The 21,183-nt window shown below is 43.1% G+C and overlaps 1 protein-coding gene across 1 annotated transcript in view; it reads left to right on the top strand.

Annotated features, from left to right (window-relative positions):
* Positions 1 to 21,183, top strand: part of LOC310842696 (uncharacterized protein) — a 1,538,459-nt gene that overhangs the window by 37,181 nt on the left and 1,480,095 nt on the right. The window contains exon 3 of the mRNA XM_083734851.1: positions 20,569 to 20,705. Coding sequence (XP_083590977.1) covers positions 20,569 to 20,705 — 137 coding nt within the window. The remainder of the gene's footprint in view (positions 1 to 20,568; positions 20,706 to 21,183) is intronic.

Below are 21,183 nucleotides of genomic sequence, written 5' to 3'. Positions count from 1 at the left end.
AGATATACCCCTGCTTTAAGATGTTTGCATACTGTCTTCTCTTGTACAGTGGTACCTCGGGTTAAGTGCTTAATTCGTTCCGGAGGTACGTTCTTAACCTGAAACTGTTCTTAACCTGAAGCACCACATTAGGTAATGGGGCTTCCCACTGCCGCCGTGCCACCGGAGCATGATTTCTGTTTTCATCCTGAAGCAAAGTTTGTAGTCTGAAGCACTATTTCTGAGTTAGCGGAGTCTGTAACCTGAAGCGTATGTAACCTAAAGTGTATGTAACCTGAGGTACTACTGTATATTATTTTCTACAAAGCTGGGTGACTAAGCTCTTTGGTGACGAAATGTCAGATTACTGGAATGACGTCCGAGCGCTGAACCACTGGTATATCACAAGCGGACTCTTTATTTACAGCGTTTGCTATTGTTTAAGATAAAACCTATTTGGGAAAGAAACTACTTTTGCCATTTTTATGGCCATTTAGTTTGTTTACAGATAGTTGCCTTGGTGATATTATCTTGTGTCAGTTGCAGTAGTCATTGTATCACCACCCTGTTCGTTGTTTTATGCCTAGGTTGTGGCAGCTTTGCATGTGAATATTGAAGTGGGGTGAGTCCTAATCCAGAGAACAAACGTCACAGGTTGATTTGTGGCACCACTGACAACATGGTTCAGGGAAGTGATCCCACCCACCGTCAAACTGCAGGGGCTGCAGCTTTGCAGGTAAGGCAGAGTAAGATCCATCCAACACTTCAGTTCCACATCCAGTGTTCTCCTTACTGCTCCTTCTAACATCGAGCCTCCCAAGTGCTCTCCAAACTGGGAAAGAGTTCAAGGAGTGTATAGTGCTTTGGCAATAGCAGTTTCCTACCTGTTTTGAATTGCTTCTGGAGGTTTGGGGGCTGAGGAGAGTCTGCATGAAGGGTGGATTTTGTAGCACACTTAAAAGTGTCACTTCTTTGCTATGACACTAGATCAGGCTCATAAACTGTTCAACACTCTGTTGAAAGGAGATGGGAGTACAGTGAAGTAGAGAGATAAATCTTCACCGCTGAGGCATTGGGTGGTGGCAGGACCTGAAATGTTCAGGATGGTACAGAAATTTGAAGGTGGCAGCAGCAGCAAGAAATTCAGAAAATACTTTGAGAGTCTTTTTCACACTAAGTCTCAGTCCTAGTCACTGTCGTAAATGACATGGGGAATTTTTTTCAGGGAGGAAAGCACCATGGGCACCTGAGGGATTTGCTGGGGGGGGGGGGAATAATTACTATGAACAAAAAAAAACCTAGTGCCAGAGAACAAGTCTATCGTTTCTATGGGAGCAGACTAAAGGTAAAGGTAAAGGTAAAGGAGTCGCTGACCATTAGGTCCAGTCGTGGACGACTCTAGGATTGCAGCACTCATCTTGCTCTATAGGCCGAGGGAGCCGGCGTTTGTCCGCAGACAGCTTCAGGGTCATGTGGCCAGCATGACTAAGCCACTTCTGGCAAACCAGAGCAGCGCACGGAAACGCCGTTTACCTTCCTGCCAGAGCGGTACCTATTTATCTACTTGAACTTCGTGCTTCCAAACTGCTAGGTTGACAGGAGCTGGGACCGAACAACGGGAGCTCACCCTGTCATGGGGATTTGAACTGCTGACCTTCTGATCGGCAAGTCCTAGGCTCTGTGGTTTAACCCACAGACTAGATTCTCTCAAAACAAGTGAGGAGAATAGCACCTGCACATTTTACCTCTTATCTCAGGTTTTCCAAAAGCTAGAAACTTTTTTTAAAAAAGGAATCGGGTTTAAGGTCCATTAGGGTGGGGGTAGGACTGCCCCCTTGTCCCCCATAGATGCCAATGGACAGTGGTAACTTCCTGACCTTGGATAGCAAGGGCATAATGGGCTACAGTGAAGTGAGCAGTGTCAAAAGGTGTGTGCAGATTAGGTCAGGAACAACATCATCTCTTTGCTAAAGAGAGTTTTGTGGAGTGATCCAAACCAGTTACAGAACAAATGGATAAGCACAGGTTGCCACTGCTCTCCAGAAAGAGGGCACCTCAAAGCAGAAGCCCATATCACAATAATGAAAAATGACTCTGTTTTAGACTCTGGATTGTACAACTTCTTGCTGACAACCATGAGTATTAAAATAAGTGGATTCTTAAAGAACATAAAATGAAAATGAAAATAAAGCAAACACTGGGAGTCACAGGGTGCTTTTAAACACAACACAACAGCTGATCCAAGAGAAACCCCATCTATTTTAATCTTATTAGACAAAATGAACACATATGTTCATTGTATTTTTTCCATCATTTTGCAGACACCTTCCTGAATAAGGGTGACGAGTGATGTGAAATATGAACAAAGCAATCTACAGCTCTCACTTTAAAATGTTTCCTGTCCTTGCATGTACAAAAGGGGGTGGGGGGCTCAGAAGCATGCACGGTGCCTGATGCAGACCCAGGGCTCAGGACAAGAATTTCACTAGAGGAATTCCTCTCCCCGAGCTCCCAGCCTTCATGCTGATTCTTGTTCTCCTGCAATATTCCAGCTCTTGCAAAGACATTTCAAATCATTGAAAACTCAAGTGTGGAAATCAGAACTATGAAAATATAAAATGTATGCAAATCTATCTAATTTATATCATTCCCTGCTGCTTTTTCAGAGGGATGGGGGATGGGGCCTATACATACATAATGTTGTTATTAAAAATGTAAGAGTTGTAAATGTGATTATGGGATTTTCAGATACAGAGGAAGAAATGATGTCATTATATCATTTTCTCATGGAAAACTATCTCATACTGAGTCTACTGCCTGGTCCATCTAGCTAAGCATCAACCATACTGGCTGGCACCACTTTTCTCCAGTTACAGACATAAGTCTTCCAAGCCATACATGGAGACAGTAGGGGTTTAACCTAGGAGCTTTCGCATGCAATGCGAAAGATGGAGGGCACAAGGAGAAGGGGACGACAGAGGATGAGATGGTTGGACAGTGTTCTCGAAGCTACCAGCATGAGTTTGACCAAACTGTGGGAGGCAGTGGAAGACAGGAGTGCCCGGCGTGCTCTGGTCTATGGGGTCACAAAGAGTCGGACACGACTAAATGACTAAACAACAAAACAACAACATACTATCTAGAAAGCTGTAGTTTACCAAGACAAAGCCCAAGATACACCAATTAGAAAAGGAAAATATTAATACAAGTAACTGTCAAACTGACAAATGTCATAATGTTTACCTCCAGACTAGATGGAAACCCTATCATTTGTTGTTTAACTGTGGTCAAATAGTGCATAAAGTCAATAACAGCACTGTGTAGATGGCAACTAATTTAAAAAACGAAAACAAAACAAAAAAATTATGGTGTCCTTTGTTGACAAAGGCAAGAGGAGCCAGGCCTGCTTGCCTTGCAGAAATCTAGGACAAATCTTGCAGCACAGGAAGGCTTCTTCTACTGGCCAGCTCATATATAACTACAGGCATCTCCAAAAAGGTACAGGAACACAAGCAAGCATTCACACTGCAATTGGAAAACCTATGGGTGTCCATGGTTCCATACTGGTACTTCAGGAACCAGGAAGTACATATCCTCCAACTTTTCTCCAATGAAAATAGAGATGTCCAATTCCATAATGATAATTTTATTATTTATACCCCACACATCTTACTGGGTTTCCCCAGCCACTCTGGGCAGCTTCCAGCATACATAACAAAATAATAAAACATTCAACATTATAAAAACTTCCCTATACAGGATTGCCTTCAGACGGCTCAGGGGTTGGATAACTCCATACCCTCCAACATTTTTCCAATGAAAATAGGGACATCCTAAGGACACGCGGACATTCCAGGATCAAATCAGAAACTGGGATGGCCTCTCTAAATCAGGGATGTCCCTGGAAAATAGGGACACTTAGAGGGTCTGGAAGTAACCCATCTATTTGACCTAGTTGTCCACTCTGTAATGTTCCTGTGGGGAAATAAGACTGTCAAAAGTGGTCATCTTTCGTGGCTATATTAACTCTAGTCTACCAGTTGATGGAGATCACAAGAAGAAGAGTGCTATTGTGCTCCTTTTATGTTTGTGGTCTCCCCATAGCTTGACCAGTGTGGGAACAGAATGCCGGACTAAAGAGACCCTTGGCCTGATCCAGCAGGGCTTTTCTTATGTTCTTGATAGCCCTTTTGCTGGTTGGAACAAAATACATGAGAAACTGCTGCAAATGAGACATTTAATTATGGTGCTTCACAGAAAGCCCATTTTTTCTTGTTAGTCTAATGAAGTGAATACTTTTAACAACGCTTGACTAGTACATGAGACTATTTGACAAAATATTTTTGATCTGTCAAATGCCCAGCCCTACTCAGAACAGGGAACAACACACCCACACAAACGAAGCAAAAACCTAAAGATGGCATGGCATTCTGAGCATTCCATTGCCCCTCCACAATTTGAATCAGCAAGGTATGGTGGTTTTAGTAGCAGCCAGGAATGCGGCAGCTTGCAAATTAACCACTATTGGGGCTCACCGGGACATCTTTATTCCCAGCCGCCATATCTGTGTCCCCTTGACAGCACTTGTTTGTGAGTCAAGAGTGACTAAGTGATTTAATTGCTCTGTTTACATTTTTGATAGGCAGAATTAGTGGAGACCTGCAAACGGCATGCAGTAATCACGGAGCGTTCTCTTCTCACAATGAAATTTCAATATTATTGTTTAGGATAACAAGTGAATAAACTGGAGGGGCGGTCTGGGAAAGGGAGACACACAGCCTTATGGGAGACTTCTGCTGGTACGGTAACCCTTCCCCAACAACCACAATATGACTAATTTGGTTTCTCAGAAACGCAGAATACATGAAAACCTTTCACAGGCTTTTAAAGGCATGGTATTTTAATTTTTTTTCCAGGAAAGCTATTTAGCTTCCCACACACATGTACAACAGGCCGAGGGTTGTTTTGCACTGGGCAGCATCAAAATATAATTGTGCAGTCTGGTAAATACCTGCTGGGGACACATCAGCTCCTGTTCACACCAATACATCTTTGCTGACTGTCAGTTAAGGTACTACAATTCCACTGGCCTTGGCACATGCTATCATCTATCGTCTATCATCTATCTATCTATATCTATCTATCTATCTATCTATCTATCTATCTATCTATCTATCTATCATCTATCTATCTATCTATCTATCTATCATCTATCTATCTATCTATCATCTATCTATCTATATCTATCTATCTATCTATCTATCTATCATCTATCTATCTATCTATCTATCTATCTATCTATCTATCTATCTATCATCTATCTATCTATCATCTATCTATCTATCAATCTATCTATCATCTATCTATCTATCTATCTATCTATCTATCTATCTATCATCTATCTATCTATCTATCTATCTATCTATCTATCTATCTATCTCCAGCTCACTTTGATTTCTACAGCAAGATGGATTTGACATCCATGTTCATCCATGTTTAGTCATTTAGTTGTGTCCGACTCTTCGTGACCACATGGACCAGAGCACGCCAGGCACTCCTGTCTTCCACTGCCTCCCGCAGTTTGGTCAAACTCATGTTCGTAGCTTCGAGAACACTGTCCAACCATCTCGTCCTCTGTCATCCCCTTCTCCTTGTGCCCTCAATCTTTCCCAACATCAGGGCCTTTTCCAGGAAGTCTTCTCTTCTCATGAGGTGGCCAAAGTATTGGAGCCTCAGCTTCAGGATCTGTCCTTCCAGTGAGCACTCAGGGCTGATTTCCTTCAGAATGGAGAGGTTTGATCTTCTTGCAGTCCAGGGGACTCTCAAGAGTCTCCTCCAGCACCAGAATTCACACATTTTACTTGTACTGCTTTTCCCCTCTCTGTCCAATTTATGTTCACCTTATGTTCACCTAAGTGTTACATTTTGAGCCTCTGTGCTGGGAAACCAAAAGACATGCCCCAAAGTTCTGATTCAAAGAATAGCCAAGTGTGGTTGGCTGGTGCCAAGTAATTTAAAGTGGTGGGCATCATTTATAACTCTTCCATTGGGTTTTTTAAAAACCCTTTCTTGTGAGAAAACAGGGCCCAGTAACTTTACTGTCCAATTTTCTGCCACGTTCCCAGAGTCAAAAATCAAATCCTTTGCAGCCTCCACATAATCCATTCTTGAGGTGGAAATAAGCCAAGAGAATCCTTAAACACACAGTGAGAAGCAGAGGGAGACTTAGCTTTGGAAGCAAAGGCTGCTGCTCCAGGAAATGTTTCGTTCATTCTCTTAGAGCCATTGGCAAGAGCTCCACCCAACCCAGAAGAGCCTGCTGGCTGGCGAGCTCTAATGGCTAGCCTGGAGCATCAATCAGCCAGCTTTGAAGGGCGGACTCAACTTCTGAGGTGCCTAGCAAGCCAGGCTACACGAGACAAGCAAATGAGTGCACAATTATTATTTTTTGTGACTTCAAAAACAGGACAAAGGGTATCCCAAACAGGACAGGGACTCTGTGCCCCCCAAACGGAACAAATCCATATTTTAAAGGATGGGTGGCAACCCTATTCTGACACCATGTTGGAATGGATGCTGCGCCTGGGCAAGAAGCAGCAGACACATAATCTGGGATTGCTGAGCAATAAAGAACACTTTGTTTATTACATTTCATGTCGCTCCAGTATCACTAGCGCAAACTAGTGGCAGTAACTGTAACTGCACTCACTGTATGATGACTGGATCCCTTCAGGGGTCAGCAAACTTTTTCAGCAGGGGGCCAGTCCGCTGTCCCTCAGACCTTGTGGGGGGGCTGGACTATTTTTTTTTGGGGGGGGGAGAAATGAATGAATTCCTATGCCCCACAAATAACCCAGAAATGCATTGTAAATAAAAGCACACATTCTACTCATGTAAAAACACCAGGCAGGCCCCACAAATAACCCAGAGATGCATTTTAAATAAAAGGACACATTCTACTCTACACACTGATTCCCAGACCATCCACGGGCTGGATTGAGAAGGCAATTGCCTACCCATGCCATATATTACAACTTGCACTAACACTGCAGCGCTTAACATTTGTGGCAATATGTTTGAAGCTGGTGCACTGCCATTTGGGCAGGCTAACTGCAAGGAACTCCTTCCTCTTCCTCTTCCTCTTCCTCTTCCTCTTCCTCTTCCTCTTCCTCTTCCTCTTCCTCTTCCTCTTCCTCCTTCTTAGCACATAGAAGTCGCCCACCAAACTGAACTCAGTGGGCCATCTTTGTGATCACCCCCTTTGATGTAGTTGCCAGGCAGGCAGCAAAAGCATAAGGCTTACTAAATACACAGTGACTGCCATATGTGGCTGGTGGGCTCCATATGGCCGAATAAGTCACATGTGTAGGCTTATTTCCTCTTATTTCCCCCTCCCATCTTTTTATGGACTCCTCCCTACAGCCTTTTAACTGCCAGTCCTCCACTATACAGTAGCAAGTATGACACACAGCGGCTGAGCAGCATCTAAGTTCATGGCACCTTCATATCTCTGCCATGAACTCAATGAGTGACCTTTAGGTGGTCCACACTCTATTTCAGCCTCTCTCAGGCACTCTCCCTCCCTTTCAGTATTACTATGGGTACAATAAAATAATGGCCTTTCTTACGACATTGTTGTAGGGATTTCAACAAAATATTGCATAAAAATTTTGGACACTCCATATACAGTGGTACCTTGGTACTCGAATGGCTTGGCTCCTGCAACAAATCAGCTCCCAAACTCTGCAAACCCAGAAGTGTTCTGGTTTGCAAACATTTTTTGGAAGCTGAATATCTGCCGTGGCTTCAAAGGCTTCCAACTGAGTGCAGGAAGCTCCTGCAGCTAATCAGAAGCCGTGCCTTGGTTTTCAAACCTTTTCGGGAGTCAAACGGACTCCCAGAATGGATTAAGTTCAAGAACCAAGGTACCACCATAAGTCCTATTTATTTCAACTTTCCTCCACCCATTCTTGAAAAACATGCATGCACTAAGATAGTCAGCACTTTCTGTTTGCTTGTATGTCGGCATGTCTTGCTGTAATGCATTCACCTCCTGAAACATTAGGTAGAGTGGGAATCTGTGAATGGTGACCTGGGGGTCAAATCCAGCCCCCCTAAGGAATACCATCTGCCTCCTCAGTTATTGACCTAGAGACAAGGTGGGTGTTTAAAGGAGCAGCAGCTATATATGACAACCCAAGGCATTTTGCTGCCTGAGGCAAGAAGCAAAATGGCAGTCCCTCTGTTGAATCTTAAAGGTAAAGGGACCCCTGACCATTAGGCCCAGTCGTGACTGACTCTGGGGTTGTGGCGCTCATCTTGATTTATTGGCTGAGGGAGCCAGCGTACAGCTTCCAGGTCATGTGGCCAGCATGACGAAGCCGCTCCTGGCAAACCAGAGCAGCTCACGGAAACGCCGTTTACCTTCCCGCCAGAGAGGTACCTATTTATCTACTTGCACTTTGATGTGCTTTCAAACTGCTAGGTTGGCAGGAGCTGGGACCGAGCAATGGGAGCTTACCCCGTCGTGGGGATTTGAACCGCCGACCTTCTGATTGGCAAGTCCTAGGCTCTGTGGTTTAACCCACAGCGCCACCCGCGTCCCACCTGTTGACTCTTACATCAACATTATTATTGTTATTGTTAATAATATTAATATTTTGTATACTGCCCTTTATCCGAAGATCACAGTGCGGTTCACAACATAAAAATACAAACTGAGAACACAAAACACATAATAAAATAAAAACAAGCCAATAACCTCCCTCCCACAAACACATTTAAAAGGTCGCTGGCAACAGAATAGTGTCCTCCAATGCCTGCGAGGGTGACCAGCTAACTTAGGAGGATATATGACAGGCTTGGGACGCAGGTGGCGCTGTGGGTTAAAGCCTCAGCGCCTAGGACTTGCCGATCGAAAGGTCGGCGGTTCGAATCCCTGCGGCGGGGTGCGCTCCCGCTGCTCGGTCCCAGCGCCTGCCAACCTAGCAGTTCGAAAGCACCTCCGGGTGCAAGTAGATAAATAGGGACCGCTTACCAGCGGGAAGGTAAACGGCGTTTCCGTGTGCGGCTCTGGCTCGCCAGGTGCAGCTTTGTCACGCTGGCCACGTGACCCGGAAGTGTCTCCGGACAGCGCTGGCCCCCGGCCTCTTGAGTGAGATGGGCGCACAACCCCAGAGTCTGTCAAGACTGGCCCGTACGGGCAGGGGTACCTTTACCTTTACCTTTATGACAGGCTTGGGGCAAACACAGCTCTTATCTCTAATGGAGGGGAATGGCTAGGGGCTCCGAAGGAATGTCTTTTTCCCTGATCTCCAACATCTGAGCTGACTGCCTCACTCTGCCTAACAGTAGGGCTGTCAATGTGACTTGCCCAGTTTGGGAAACAGAAGATACAGGCCAATGTCTCATTCTCAAAGTGGTGCTAGGGGTGCTTTAGGACTTAAAATTATGTGTCAAGACCAGCCAATCTGGCCTCAGATCAGACTTTTATTGTCCATAAGCATTCACAGTGCAGTTCTTATCTCTTTAAGCAGATAATAATACAATGTCTTAGTCATAGAAAATGTAAAAAATAAAATAAAATTGCTGCTGTATCCATCTCTTTTATGTAAGAAGCTATACCTTTTTAGATGTAAGGATGTGCTTAACAAAGCAACACATTTTATTATCATTGCAACTGACCAAATCCTCCCCCAAAAGGCAATAATCTTGCGTTGAAGTGCTGGGACTTAAAGCAATATGGCCTTTCAAATGCAAAATGATGTTTCTTTGAGGAGACAAAAAGTGACAAGAAGAAAAAGGTCTTGTGGTAGTAGGTAAAAAGTACAGCGCTAGCAGTACATTCAGAGATGAAGAGGACATGGAGCCCAGCAGGGAAGAGGCAAGCAATTACACTCTTGATACCAAGAGGTAAACTTCTATGCGATGTTTAAGAAGATTAAGACGGAAAGGAAAATGGAACAGTGTAGTCAATCACACATGTAAAATGAAACTAAAAATGCAACGATCTCTAGACCTCCTGTGAACAAAATACATATTTTGGTGAACTTGGAACTACTTAGGGATTCACAGCAGCAGACAACAGACGAGACTCAGGTGTAAACAAGTGTAAAAAACACACACAACTAAAACCAAAGAAGATGCTTTCTTCATCCCTAAGTCAGACTGTGCAAAATTATCTTGCACAGAATCCACGAAGCCTTTCAGGCATTCTCCCCTCACAAAATTGGTGTGAAGAAGAGTAGAGCCTCATCCTCACATGTTGGGGGGGTGTCTGGTTAGATGCAGGGAGTCTTCTGTAAGCACAACTACACAGCCCATTGGGGCACTTGCTACCTCAGCAAATACTATGCCTTCTGCCTGGTTCCTAAAGAACCCATCCCAATCTTGGCTAGCAGACCTAGACACAAACAGGATTAACTCATAATTTTCAAAATGAATGATCCCGGCTGTTGCACTTCCAACAATAGCAGGTTAAAAAAGTGTTTTTTTATTTTGATGCAGCTTCCTATTTTCTCTTATCTTGAAGCTTAAATAAACATACTTGGATTAAAACTCTGTCGTTTCAATCTTCCACATTTGCTGAAACCAGCCTTTAGCAACCTGGTTCGTCTCAGAAGTTTTGTGCTACAACCAGGGTGCTTTTTTTAACAGCTGGAACTCACCGGAACTCAGTTCCAGAACCTCTTTTTCTAGAGAAATAGGACTGGCTACAGCTCCCATCAGCCTGAATTAATACTGCTGAGCCATAAGCCATGAGTGAAGAATCTGGATCCCTCCAGAATCTATTGGACTCACAATTCCAGTAACTCCCTTCAATATTAGCCAGCATGGCTAGTGGTCGGGGTGATGCAAGATGTGTGCTTCCAGGAGTTGCTGGACTATAAGTTCCCATCTATGCTATAATCTTTTAAGTGGAGGTAAATGGAGAAATATGAGTTTCTAACCCCAACAGTATTTTCCTACTCTCCCAGTTCATCCTGTAGCTTTGAACCAACTCCAGCTCCAATGGCAAGAAGTATATGGTGGTGGTGGTTGCAAATATTTTATTAAATGGCTGCATATCAGATTCATTATTATTATTATTATTACTATTAACATCAATAATTAGATTTATTACCCACCCTTCACCAGGGAGGGTCAGAACAATATAAAATTCTATATTACAAACAGTATAGAACAAATTGCAGATGAGAGTGCTTACTGGTGTGCTACAACCCCAACTTGCGTGTGTGTGTGTCTAAATACACACAAAGACACACATTGTAGCATGGCATCTGCTCTACAGAATTATCAGGGATACTTTCCATTTTCTGCACCATCTTTTTGGAACAATATGAAGCATCATTAGCACATTTCAGGCCCCAGCATTATTGTCTCATGTTGTTTTATTGCCATAATAAACTTGTGAATCACAGTAACTAACTTGGCAGGGGGTCCGGGAGTGAATTCATTTTCATAACCTCTTTTTGTTATCATAAATACAATAGCAAAAATGGTGAAGTCAGCAGTTCCACACAGCTTACTAATAAGGGCACAGTTCAGCCTCAACAGCTGTAACACAGTGAAACACTCACGTTGTAATTACAGTTATGGAAAGCTCTAATAATAATTAGTTCTGTGCTGGAAATTTCTCCTCCATTCCCCGCCACCCCCATTGGCTATTCTCCATCAACTGATAAGAATTTGTGTTCAAAAATAATCAAAGAGAGAAATTTCCAAGAAATTGTCATGGGTAGACTGAAGGATTTGTTGCATTTAGCTAACTTTCTAGCTAGACAAGCAGTTCTTTTGAGTGTCCATTTTTAAGAGTCTACAAATGTTCTGCACTTTGCAGTCTTCCCAGGTGCCCACACTTAATTACCTTAATTACCCCATGATGTCAGCGCCTGGGATTTCCTGTAAATGCAAAAGACAGGGATGCTCCCTACATCATGCCTGACCACTGTTATTATATGAATAATAATATAAAATTAATAACAATTGCAACAACAGCAACAATAATACCAAGGGAGCGGGTGGCGCTGTGGTCTAAACCACTGAGCCTCTTGGGCTTGCCGATCAGAAGGTCGGCGGTTCGAATCCCCGCGGCGGGGTGAGCTCCCATCGTTCGGTCCCAGCTCCTGCCCACCTAGCAGTTCGAAAGCATACCAGTGCAAGTAGATAAATAGGAACCGCTGTGGTGGGAAGGTAAATGGAGTTTCCGTGTGCTCTGGCACTTGTCACAGTCCCCCATACACCAGAAGCAGTTTAGTCATGCTGGCCAAATGACCCAGAAAGCTGTCTGCAGACAGGCCTGAAGCTAGATGAACGTCACATCCCATAGTCACCTTTGACTGGATTTAAGCATCCGGGTATCCTTTACCTTACCTTATAATAATATCCTTTTACTTTACAAATATCAGTGCAGAAAGTTCCCCCCCCCCAAAAAAAAGCAAAGGACTTCCCTTAAAAACAAAATCAGTGACAGCACCAACCCTTGGTTTCAATTAATATTGAAGGGAAGACATCATGAAGTAATTCCTCCCATAGACTTTTTGAGATCAGGAAGCACGGACAGCTGGGGAGGCTGCATTGGACCTGAGAAATTTTGCAGTGCAAGGCGGTGAAGGAAAAAATCTCCAAAATTTTCTCAGAAAAATGTCTGTGTTCTGACCATTTTTTGCCAGTTCTACAGTAGGTACTGTGCTTTTCTTAGAATGTTGTTTGTTTTACAACTGAAGCATTCTATTTCCAAATGAAATTAATCCCAGGGCAAATTAAAGGCAAATTGGTAGATGGCTTATGAGAACAAACGACTAGTGATGCTTCCAGGAAGGGTGGGTTCCTCACATCTCCATCATTCATACACCCTGAACAGGTACAAACTTCCATGCCAGTTGTCTGAAATCATTGGTGTTAGACCTCCTTAAATCTCCTGCATGCTACAAGGCATGATAGTTAAACATCGGGCCTCAAATATGTTCCAAAAAAGCATCAAAGTGGGAATCTGTTCAAGGTCGCAGCTCTGGAGGGAAAAGGATCTGATCACAGATCAACCAAAGTCATGTCTTAATTGAACATTAAACTGAGTTTGAGAAACCTGCTTTTTAGGTAGAACCATTTGTGTGTGAAGACCTCCAAAACTACCCCCAAATGAAGACACAGTAGACACAGATTTTAGTTTAAGGTTTTTTGGCATTAAATTTTGGGCACAACTTTATTGATTAGAGTTTGTGAGTGGTTGCTTAGGCATTGGTTCCAGACTACCTGAACCTGCACAGTGGCAGGAACAGGAATGACACTGGGCACTACCATATGTCAGCAAGGGGGAGCGAGAACTCCTTTGATCTCACAGCTCACCCTGATGCTCCCAGGGGCTCTGGCGTGGCCCTAGCCCCGTGACAGGGTTTGGACAAAAGCAAGGCAAGCGCCTGGATTCCTTTAACAGAATTCCCTAGAACCAGCAATGGAGGGGCAGCGACGTCCCCTCCCCAAAACATTGAACCAAATGCCTAATGGTCCCACCCCACAACAAGGAGGCAGTTTCTGGTGATCTCATTGCAACACGTGCCCTCCATGATGGAGCACCCAACTTACAAGGACAAAGAAGATAATTGGTTTCCAATGACATATGATGACTGATGAATTACTTACATGAAATAACTTTAGTGACTCACATACACACATGCTATTCCCCAAGCCATGGCTTCCCTAGCCAGGAGCACAAGAAACTTTGCAAAATATAGGAGCCAGCAGGGGAAGCATGTTAGAGGAAGGGAGATCTGAGCATAAGAGAATGAATTCTGCACATATTGGTGCCCTCATCTTGTTTCCCTCTCAGCCCCATCCCAGACACATCCTACTGCTTCCTATCGTCTAGCTGAGACTCAAGCCTGCTTGGACATCTAGCCTCTGACCTGCAATGTGCAACTGGTAGCTGCTATTTTTCAGTGGAAAAGCAGTCTACATATGCTCCCAGACACTTTTCTTGTCATCTGTTTCTTTTGGTGCTGTGCTCTTGGAAACTCTGGCTCAAATTAAATCCCACTTCTACAGAAGGCTGTGAGACAAGAGTCAACCAAATCTAACTGAGCTGCAAAAGAAGAAAATAAGAGGCCAAAGGAATGCATTGGGCAGTTCCTAAAGACAGTAGCCCAATAAGAGGTTTCTTCCTACTCTGTAGCCAATACAGACGGCCATTTTTTTTAGCTGTCCCAGCTATAGAGTTCTTATATGTCTATACCCCTATCCATAGGAAACATCCGATTTTTGGTGTCATCAAGCATCCCCGCCCCCCCGCCAGACAACCCAAGGGCTATACATAGCCCCTTTCCTGACCAAAATCAATCAACACCCATTTTATATCTGTTCAGACTCAAGATTCATCACCATGAACAATCTGCTCCATTATTCCTACTTCTTCATTTCAATATATAATGGTGTGTGGAATATAAAATATGCTTTTCTCCTCCCTTCACTTGGTAAAATTAAAGTGTCTCAAGGCTATGTAATTAATTCAATCTATTTAAATAAATGTCTTCTGAAAGTAGGAACATCCTATTATTCTAACCTAGCACTGAAGAGGGTTTTCTTGCAAAAGTCTCTGCAAAATAGAGACGAGAATGTAACATATGCTGCATTTAGTCAATGGCTCATCTAGTTAAGTATGGTTTGCATCAGAACAGAGGCATTTATTTCAAAATTGGGGGAAATGTGTTTTTTTTTAATAAAAAAAATAACCAACAACAACTTGGCTCCTTAAATTATCATATTCATATATAGTCCTGCTTTATTATCATTTTTTGTAACTTTCCAGAACATGCTTTGATACCTGTGAGATTCCAAATGTTGTTTTCCCATCAGCTTGAGTAATAATGTTCAGGGAAGACCAAATATTCTCCATCCTTGCTCTTCAATAACTGGCAGAAACTCTCCAGCATCTTAGGGAGATATATTTCCTTAACCTACCTGACAAAGCCAATGAGTGCACCTGGGTCCTTCTATTTGCAAACCACTTTATCTGTCACTCAGCTACGACCCCCTCCTATGGGAAGGGGAGAGTGGAACAAAGAACATCGCTTGTCATAGCTTGCATACTCTCAGAGTACACAACCCCAGGAGCATCTTGCTGTGTGTCTTCCACTAAGAACATGTTCAGAATAGGCATGTGTATCCCTACTTTAGCATTCAACCTCAGGCTCTGGAAGAACTAAAAAAGCAGTCACCTGAAGCTGTCAGACAAGAGTAGAGTGAAATCAGGTGGGGAGAGGGTGCTTAGAACATTTGACATACCTCTAGACCAAGCATACCTTTCCCTCTGAACTCCCCTTCCCCATTCAGAATAATCCTATGAATGTATAGCATAGCCCAGAAGTTCTATAAGAATGTAAGAACTATGCTGGTTCAGGCCAATGAGCCATCTAGACCAGCATCCTGTTCAGACAGTGGTCAACCAGAAGGCTATGAGAAGTCCTCAAGCAGAACCTGCTACAACGCTCTTCCAACTTGCAATTCCCAGCAACTGGTGTTCAAGGGCATCTCACATCCAACAGTGAAGACACAAGATAGCCATTGTGGCTAGCAGCCACTGATAGCCTGCAGTTGCCTGCATGGGGTCTATACTTCAATACCAAATTGTTCAGGGTGATTAAAGCAAAATGAGATTGTGAAGAGCTCCAAAAGGATCTCTCCAAACTGAATGGCTGAACAGTAAAATGGCAAGTGCAGTTCAGTGTAAGTAAGTGTAAAGTGATTCATATGGGGGGGGGGGAATCCCAATTTCACATATATGCTCATAGGGTCTGAACCAGCTGTGACCGAACATAGTGGATAGCTCAATGAAAATGTTGACATAGTGTGGGGAAAAAGAATGAGAATATCATGTTTGGTTGTCTGAATGCCACTTGCTGGAAATTACAAGTGAGGAGAGTCATATTGCGTGTGAAGACCCCCAAAACCACCCCCAAAATAAATACACAACAGACACAAAAATTTAGTTTAAGGTTTTTGGCAATAATTTTGGCCACAACTTTATTGATTACAGCATCTGAGTGGTTGCTTAGGCATGGTTCCCAACTACCTGAACCTGCACTGTGGGAGGAACAGGACTGACAAGTGGGCACCACCAGAGGTCAGTAAGGGAAAGTATTCTGGGGGAGCACAAAGCTGGGTTCAGTCTCACAGTTCACCCGATGCTCCCAGGGGCTCTGGCATGGCCCTAGCCCCGTGACAGGGTTCAGACAAAAGCAAGGCTAGCCCCTGGATTCCTTTAATGGACTTCCCTAGCAGCAGCAATGGAGGGGCAGGCACAGCCAACCACTTCCCCTCCACAAAACATCGAACCAATGCCTAACCGCCAACCTTACAAAGTTGTGATGATTTGCTACCTGGTAGGCAGAAACCAAGTGGCAACAGCCAATCAGCCAAATGGCAAAATTCCTACCGGCCCCCTGCTCCAAAGCACACGACCCCTAGACAGGCATAGCAAGGCCAAAGAACAGCCCTAAATATAGGGTGGGAGGGAGGGTGATCCGATGCATGTTGCAGGAAACAGAAAGCTCCCAGAGACATGCAGCAGCTTAAAGAGCCCCTTGGTAGCCAATAGACGACCCAACAGGCCAAATTTCTGCCCCGGCAACCTAGGGGCAACCAATGGAGTGTTGTAGCTATCCAAACGGTCCCACCCCACAACGAGGCAATTTAGGTGATCTCACCACAACACCATGATGGAGGACACAATTTGCATTCAGGTCCTGCTTATGGAATCTCCAAAGGAATCTTGTTGACCACTATGAGAATGGGTCATTGCACTGATCCATCAGGGTTTTTCTTATGTTCTTATGGGCTCCTGGCTGTGGAAATATTCCAAGTGTACGTTCAGCTAAATCTGTGAAGATTTCTCCTTCAGATTTTCCTGGTCAGTGCAAGCAGGCTGGGTGATGGAGCCAACTGGGGACTTCGGAGGCTCGGGTGGTACAGGCTTCTCTTGCCACTCCACCAGTTTATTCCACTAATGTTTTGTGAATTCTTTAATAAAGCTACAAAAGCTTTGATAATTTCAGCTACGTACTCCTCTTACTGTTTTAAAACTGAATTTTAAGAAGAAAAACAAAACCTGCTTCATAAGACTAATGACTTGCTTGATCAACTGCAGGGTGTTATAAAAGTTTTATATTATTAATCAGGCCAGTCAGTTTAGGGCTTACAAACTTAGATTTTAACCATATTTTAAAGCACTTCCCAATCTAATTCCCATTATGTTCATCCCATGTAATTCCTGCAAAGGCTCTAGTCAGAAAGGGGCAGGGTGGGGTTATAGAGGGTCATACAAGTCACTTTGAAATGGGGGGGGGCATGACAAAATATAGCAAAATATGCTTGAAAGTTTTTAAATCTCAGCCTTTTTGAGCCTTCTTATTGAGCAGTTGGGTAGAAAACTAAATATTTCATATCCTCCAAATAAGGACATTTTGGGGGTATACTTTTTCCTCACTCTACCCCCACATTAAGAAAAAAGGCAAATCACTTTAAATGATCTCATAACATATGCACTTGTACTTCTTATAGAATACTGTAGTTACACTTAAAACATAGAGCAACATTTGAACTCTAGCTTGGAAGGTGGTAGTGGAAGGGAACACTAAGTGCAAAACTGGGACAGTAATTCAGTAGAAACAAGTAGCAGAAGATAGGAAAGTTGCTGGTAAACAGGGGCAGTTGGAGCAAATGTTATCCCCACCCTCTTATTTCTTAGCAAGGCTAAGAAACTACTTTAAAAAAAGAAGAAGTATGAAACTTAAAATGTCAAGGAAGAGGCATGGTTACAAAGCCCTCCCTATGGCTACAAAGAAACAAATTCAATTCTGTTTTAATGACATTTCTAAATAAATGTGTTTAGGATCAAGGTGGTAGCATTACAAGAACCAGACAAAATTTGTATGTGTTTTTTTTAAAGTTGAAAGTGTGTATAAAACATTCTATGAATTCTGCCAGTTTATCAATGAGCATTCAAAACTACAAGAGAGGGGATGTTTGTAGTTCATTCTTCTTCTAAAATGCAACCGTAAATCATACATACCCATAATTCTTGCTGTTATGTATTGAAAAGGTTATGTTTATACTATGGGTTATGAATGAGATTAATGAGTAGTCTCAGTGCAGTAAACCTCCTTCACAGAAAGAGGAGCTAAATTGTAATAAATCACAGATTTATGTTCACATATTTATGGGACAGTAAGATTTAGTGGTCCTCTATAGAGAGACGCTATCCCAACACAAGAGGGAAAATTACAGCTTTCAGTGGTGAAACGGTGGGATAAACAGGGGCAAGAAAGCACAAATGTTATACATTTATTCCACTTTCACAATACCAATAATTTCTAAAACAAATTCTTTCAGCAAAGCTCTATACCAATATGTCAGTTGAGTTGATAATGCATTTATTGTTTATAAATACACCAATACACCTGCCACTTTGCAAAGAACTATAAGCCAAGAAATACAGGTCCCTGTCTGAAGGAGCTTACAGTTGTGTTTCTGAAGTGTGTGAGGAAAAGAGGGAGGGCAGGAAGGAAAGGGAGAGGCAAAGGTAACAAGGGATGAAATACAAGCAGCATCTGATACAGGTGCTCAAGCTCCATTTCAGGTGGAGTGAAGACAAGGAAACAAAAGACCCAATGGGAAAAGTCAAGGTTGTTGGTTGTTTTAAGAGGAAGAGGTGGAACTACATAGGTATACTAGGACTGTAGGCCTGGGAGGTTGGAAGAGAGAGAATCAAGCTACATCTGTGCTATATATTTAAAGTACTTGTACCAATCTAACAGTCACAGCTTCCCCCAAAGAATCCTCAGAACTATAGTTTGTAAAGGACACTGAATAGGGTTGCCATACTGAAATGTTGTAATTCAAGATTTTGGTGAATTTCCCTAAAAATAGCTGCTGCTTCTTTTTAAGATTTTGCAAAGAAAGCTCAAGAACTCTGCCCCCTCCCCCAAAAGCTCAACTTTTGTGTGTGAATTTTCACTTTTTGAAATAAGACAACCCTAGCACTGAGAGTTGTTAGTTGTTGTGACCTCCCTTCCCATCACAACTACTATTGCAACTCTACAATTCTATAATCTATTATTCTAATTCCCAGAGTTCCTTCAGACGAGGAATTGATTGAGAACTCTGTGAGGGGAAATAGAGGTCACCTAAAAACTGTCAGCATACCCTCCAACATTTCTCAGATGAAAAGATGGATGTCCCATTCCATAATAATAATTTTACTATTTATATCTCACACATCTTAATAAGTTGCTCCAGCCACTCTGGGCAGTTTCCAACATATATAAGAAACACAATAAAACATTAAACATTGAAGAAACTTCCCTATACTTGATTGCCTTCAGACGGCTTGGGGGTCAGACAACTCCATACCCTCCAACATTTCTCCAATGAAACTAGGGACATCCTAAAGAAAAGTGGGACATTCTGGGATCAAATCAGAAACCGGGATGGCTCCTCTAAATCAGGGACGTCAATGGAAAATAGGGACACTTGGAGGGTCTGTGTCAGCAACCTACAGTTCCTAGGATTCTTTAGAGGAAGTCAGGACTGTTTAGAGTGGCAAAGTAGTGTTTTGAATGTAGGGTGTGGATGCGGCCTGAGCTGTTAAGGGATGGAAAAGAAACATTTTCATCATAAAGTCAGATAGAGGGTCCATACAGTTTAGTGGTTAAAGGCAAACTTTGATTCAGGAATTCCCCATTCAAATTTTATCTCTGCTATGAATTCATTGGGTGGCCTTAGGCAAGCCACTCAGTTAGCCTCAGCTCTTCCTCCCCACAATGTACAATACTGAGAATAAAGATACTAACTTACCTTCCAAGCTTGTTGTAAAGGATTACAAACCCTTAAAAATGCATAGGAAGGGCTCTGACTACTTGCAAAGCAGTACCCGGACATTGTGCATATAAAGTAGCCCTGGGATCTTTGGATAAAAGGTGGTACATAAATTGAAATAGTAATAATAATAATATCAAATCAGGCTAGTGATCCATCTGGCTCAGTATTGTTTCTCCACACCAACAGGCAAGTGGCAACAGTTTTTCCAAGGTGTTCATGTGATTTTATGTGATTCTCCTTGCAGACTGAGACAATCTGGTGACAATGAAGTACACAAATTTTTTAGTGGCTGCTATTAAAATAAGGGCCACCGTGGCATTTGGAGTCTTAATTTGTATCCCTTTTAATTTGCAGTTTTTAAAAATGTTTTATGTACACTGTATACAAATTGCAATGGTTCATGGCTGACGCAAGTAAGCTTCCATCTCCAGAGTTTTCATCAGGTGTTTTTCCAAACCTACCTGGTGATGTTACAGATAGGTAGCCGTGTTGGTCTGTGTATCTGAAGAAGTGTGCATGCACACGAAAGCTCATACCAAGAACTAACTTAGTTGGTCTTTAAGGTGCTACTGGAAGGAATTTTTTTTGCTTTGACTACCTGGTGATGTGAGAATTGAGCCAGCACCTTTTCGCATATGCTATCCCACTGAGTCATGGCCTTTCCTCAGGTCTCACCCCAGGCCCCACCTCTCCCATGCCCTGCTTTATGCCCTGGCCAAGTGTTTCTGCCCGGCTGGAATGTGCCCTTGAACTCTGATGTTGCCTCTGACTTGCCTGGATGGCGAGTGGAGAGACGGGTGTGTACAGAAATATCTGGCTCTGATTTGGTTCGGATGAAATCTACCAAGTGTACAAAGGTAAGTGTTGCATCTGTTGCTCACTCCAATGATGCTTTTGGTTCTCCCTGCCCCTGACATTTGAACCCTAGAATGATGTGTAGCTGTGATTGTGAGCAATGGGTTATATTACACAGTGCGTGGTCTCATGTCTGGAGTTAGCACTTCCCCCATGTCTGGATGTTCCGAGATAAGGGTGTCAGGTGTACTGGGTTACCATAGCAACACCAGTGAGGTTGAGTGTATGACTTGCTGCATCGTCATCCTCATCATATTTTATATGCGACCCATCTGACTGGGTTTTTCCAGCCACTATAGGCAGCTTCCAGTAAATTATAAAACCAAAGTAAAACATCAAACATAAAAAACTTCCCTATATGGGACTGCCTTCAGATGTCTTCTAGAAGTCAGACAGTTGCTTGTCAAGGGGCTGCCCTTGCGACTGACCCAGAAACTCCAGCGGGTGCAGAATGCCGCGGCGAGACTCCTTATGGGAGTG

Source organism: Podarcis gaigeae (assembly GCF_964106915.1).
Source record: "Podarcis gaigeae genome assembly, chromosome: 4".
NCBI classification, from domain to species: Eukaryota; Metazoa; Chordata; class Lepidosauria; order Squamata; family Lacertidae; genus Podarcis; species Podarcis gaigeae.
The sequence above is the reverse complement of the archived record's forward strand: the minus strand, read 5'-3'. Positions and strand labels throughout refer to the sequence as shown.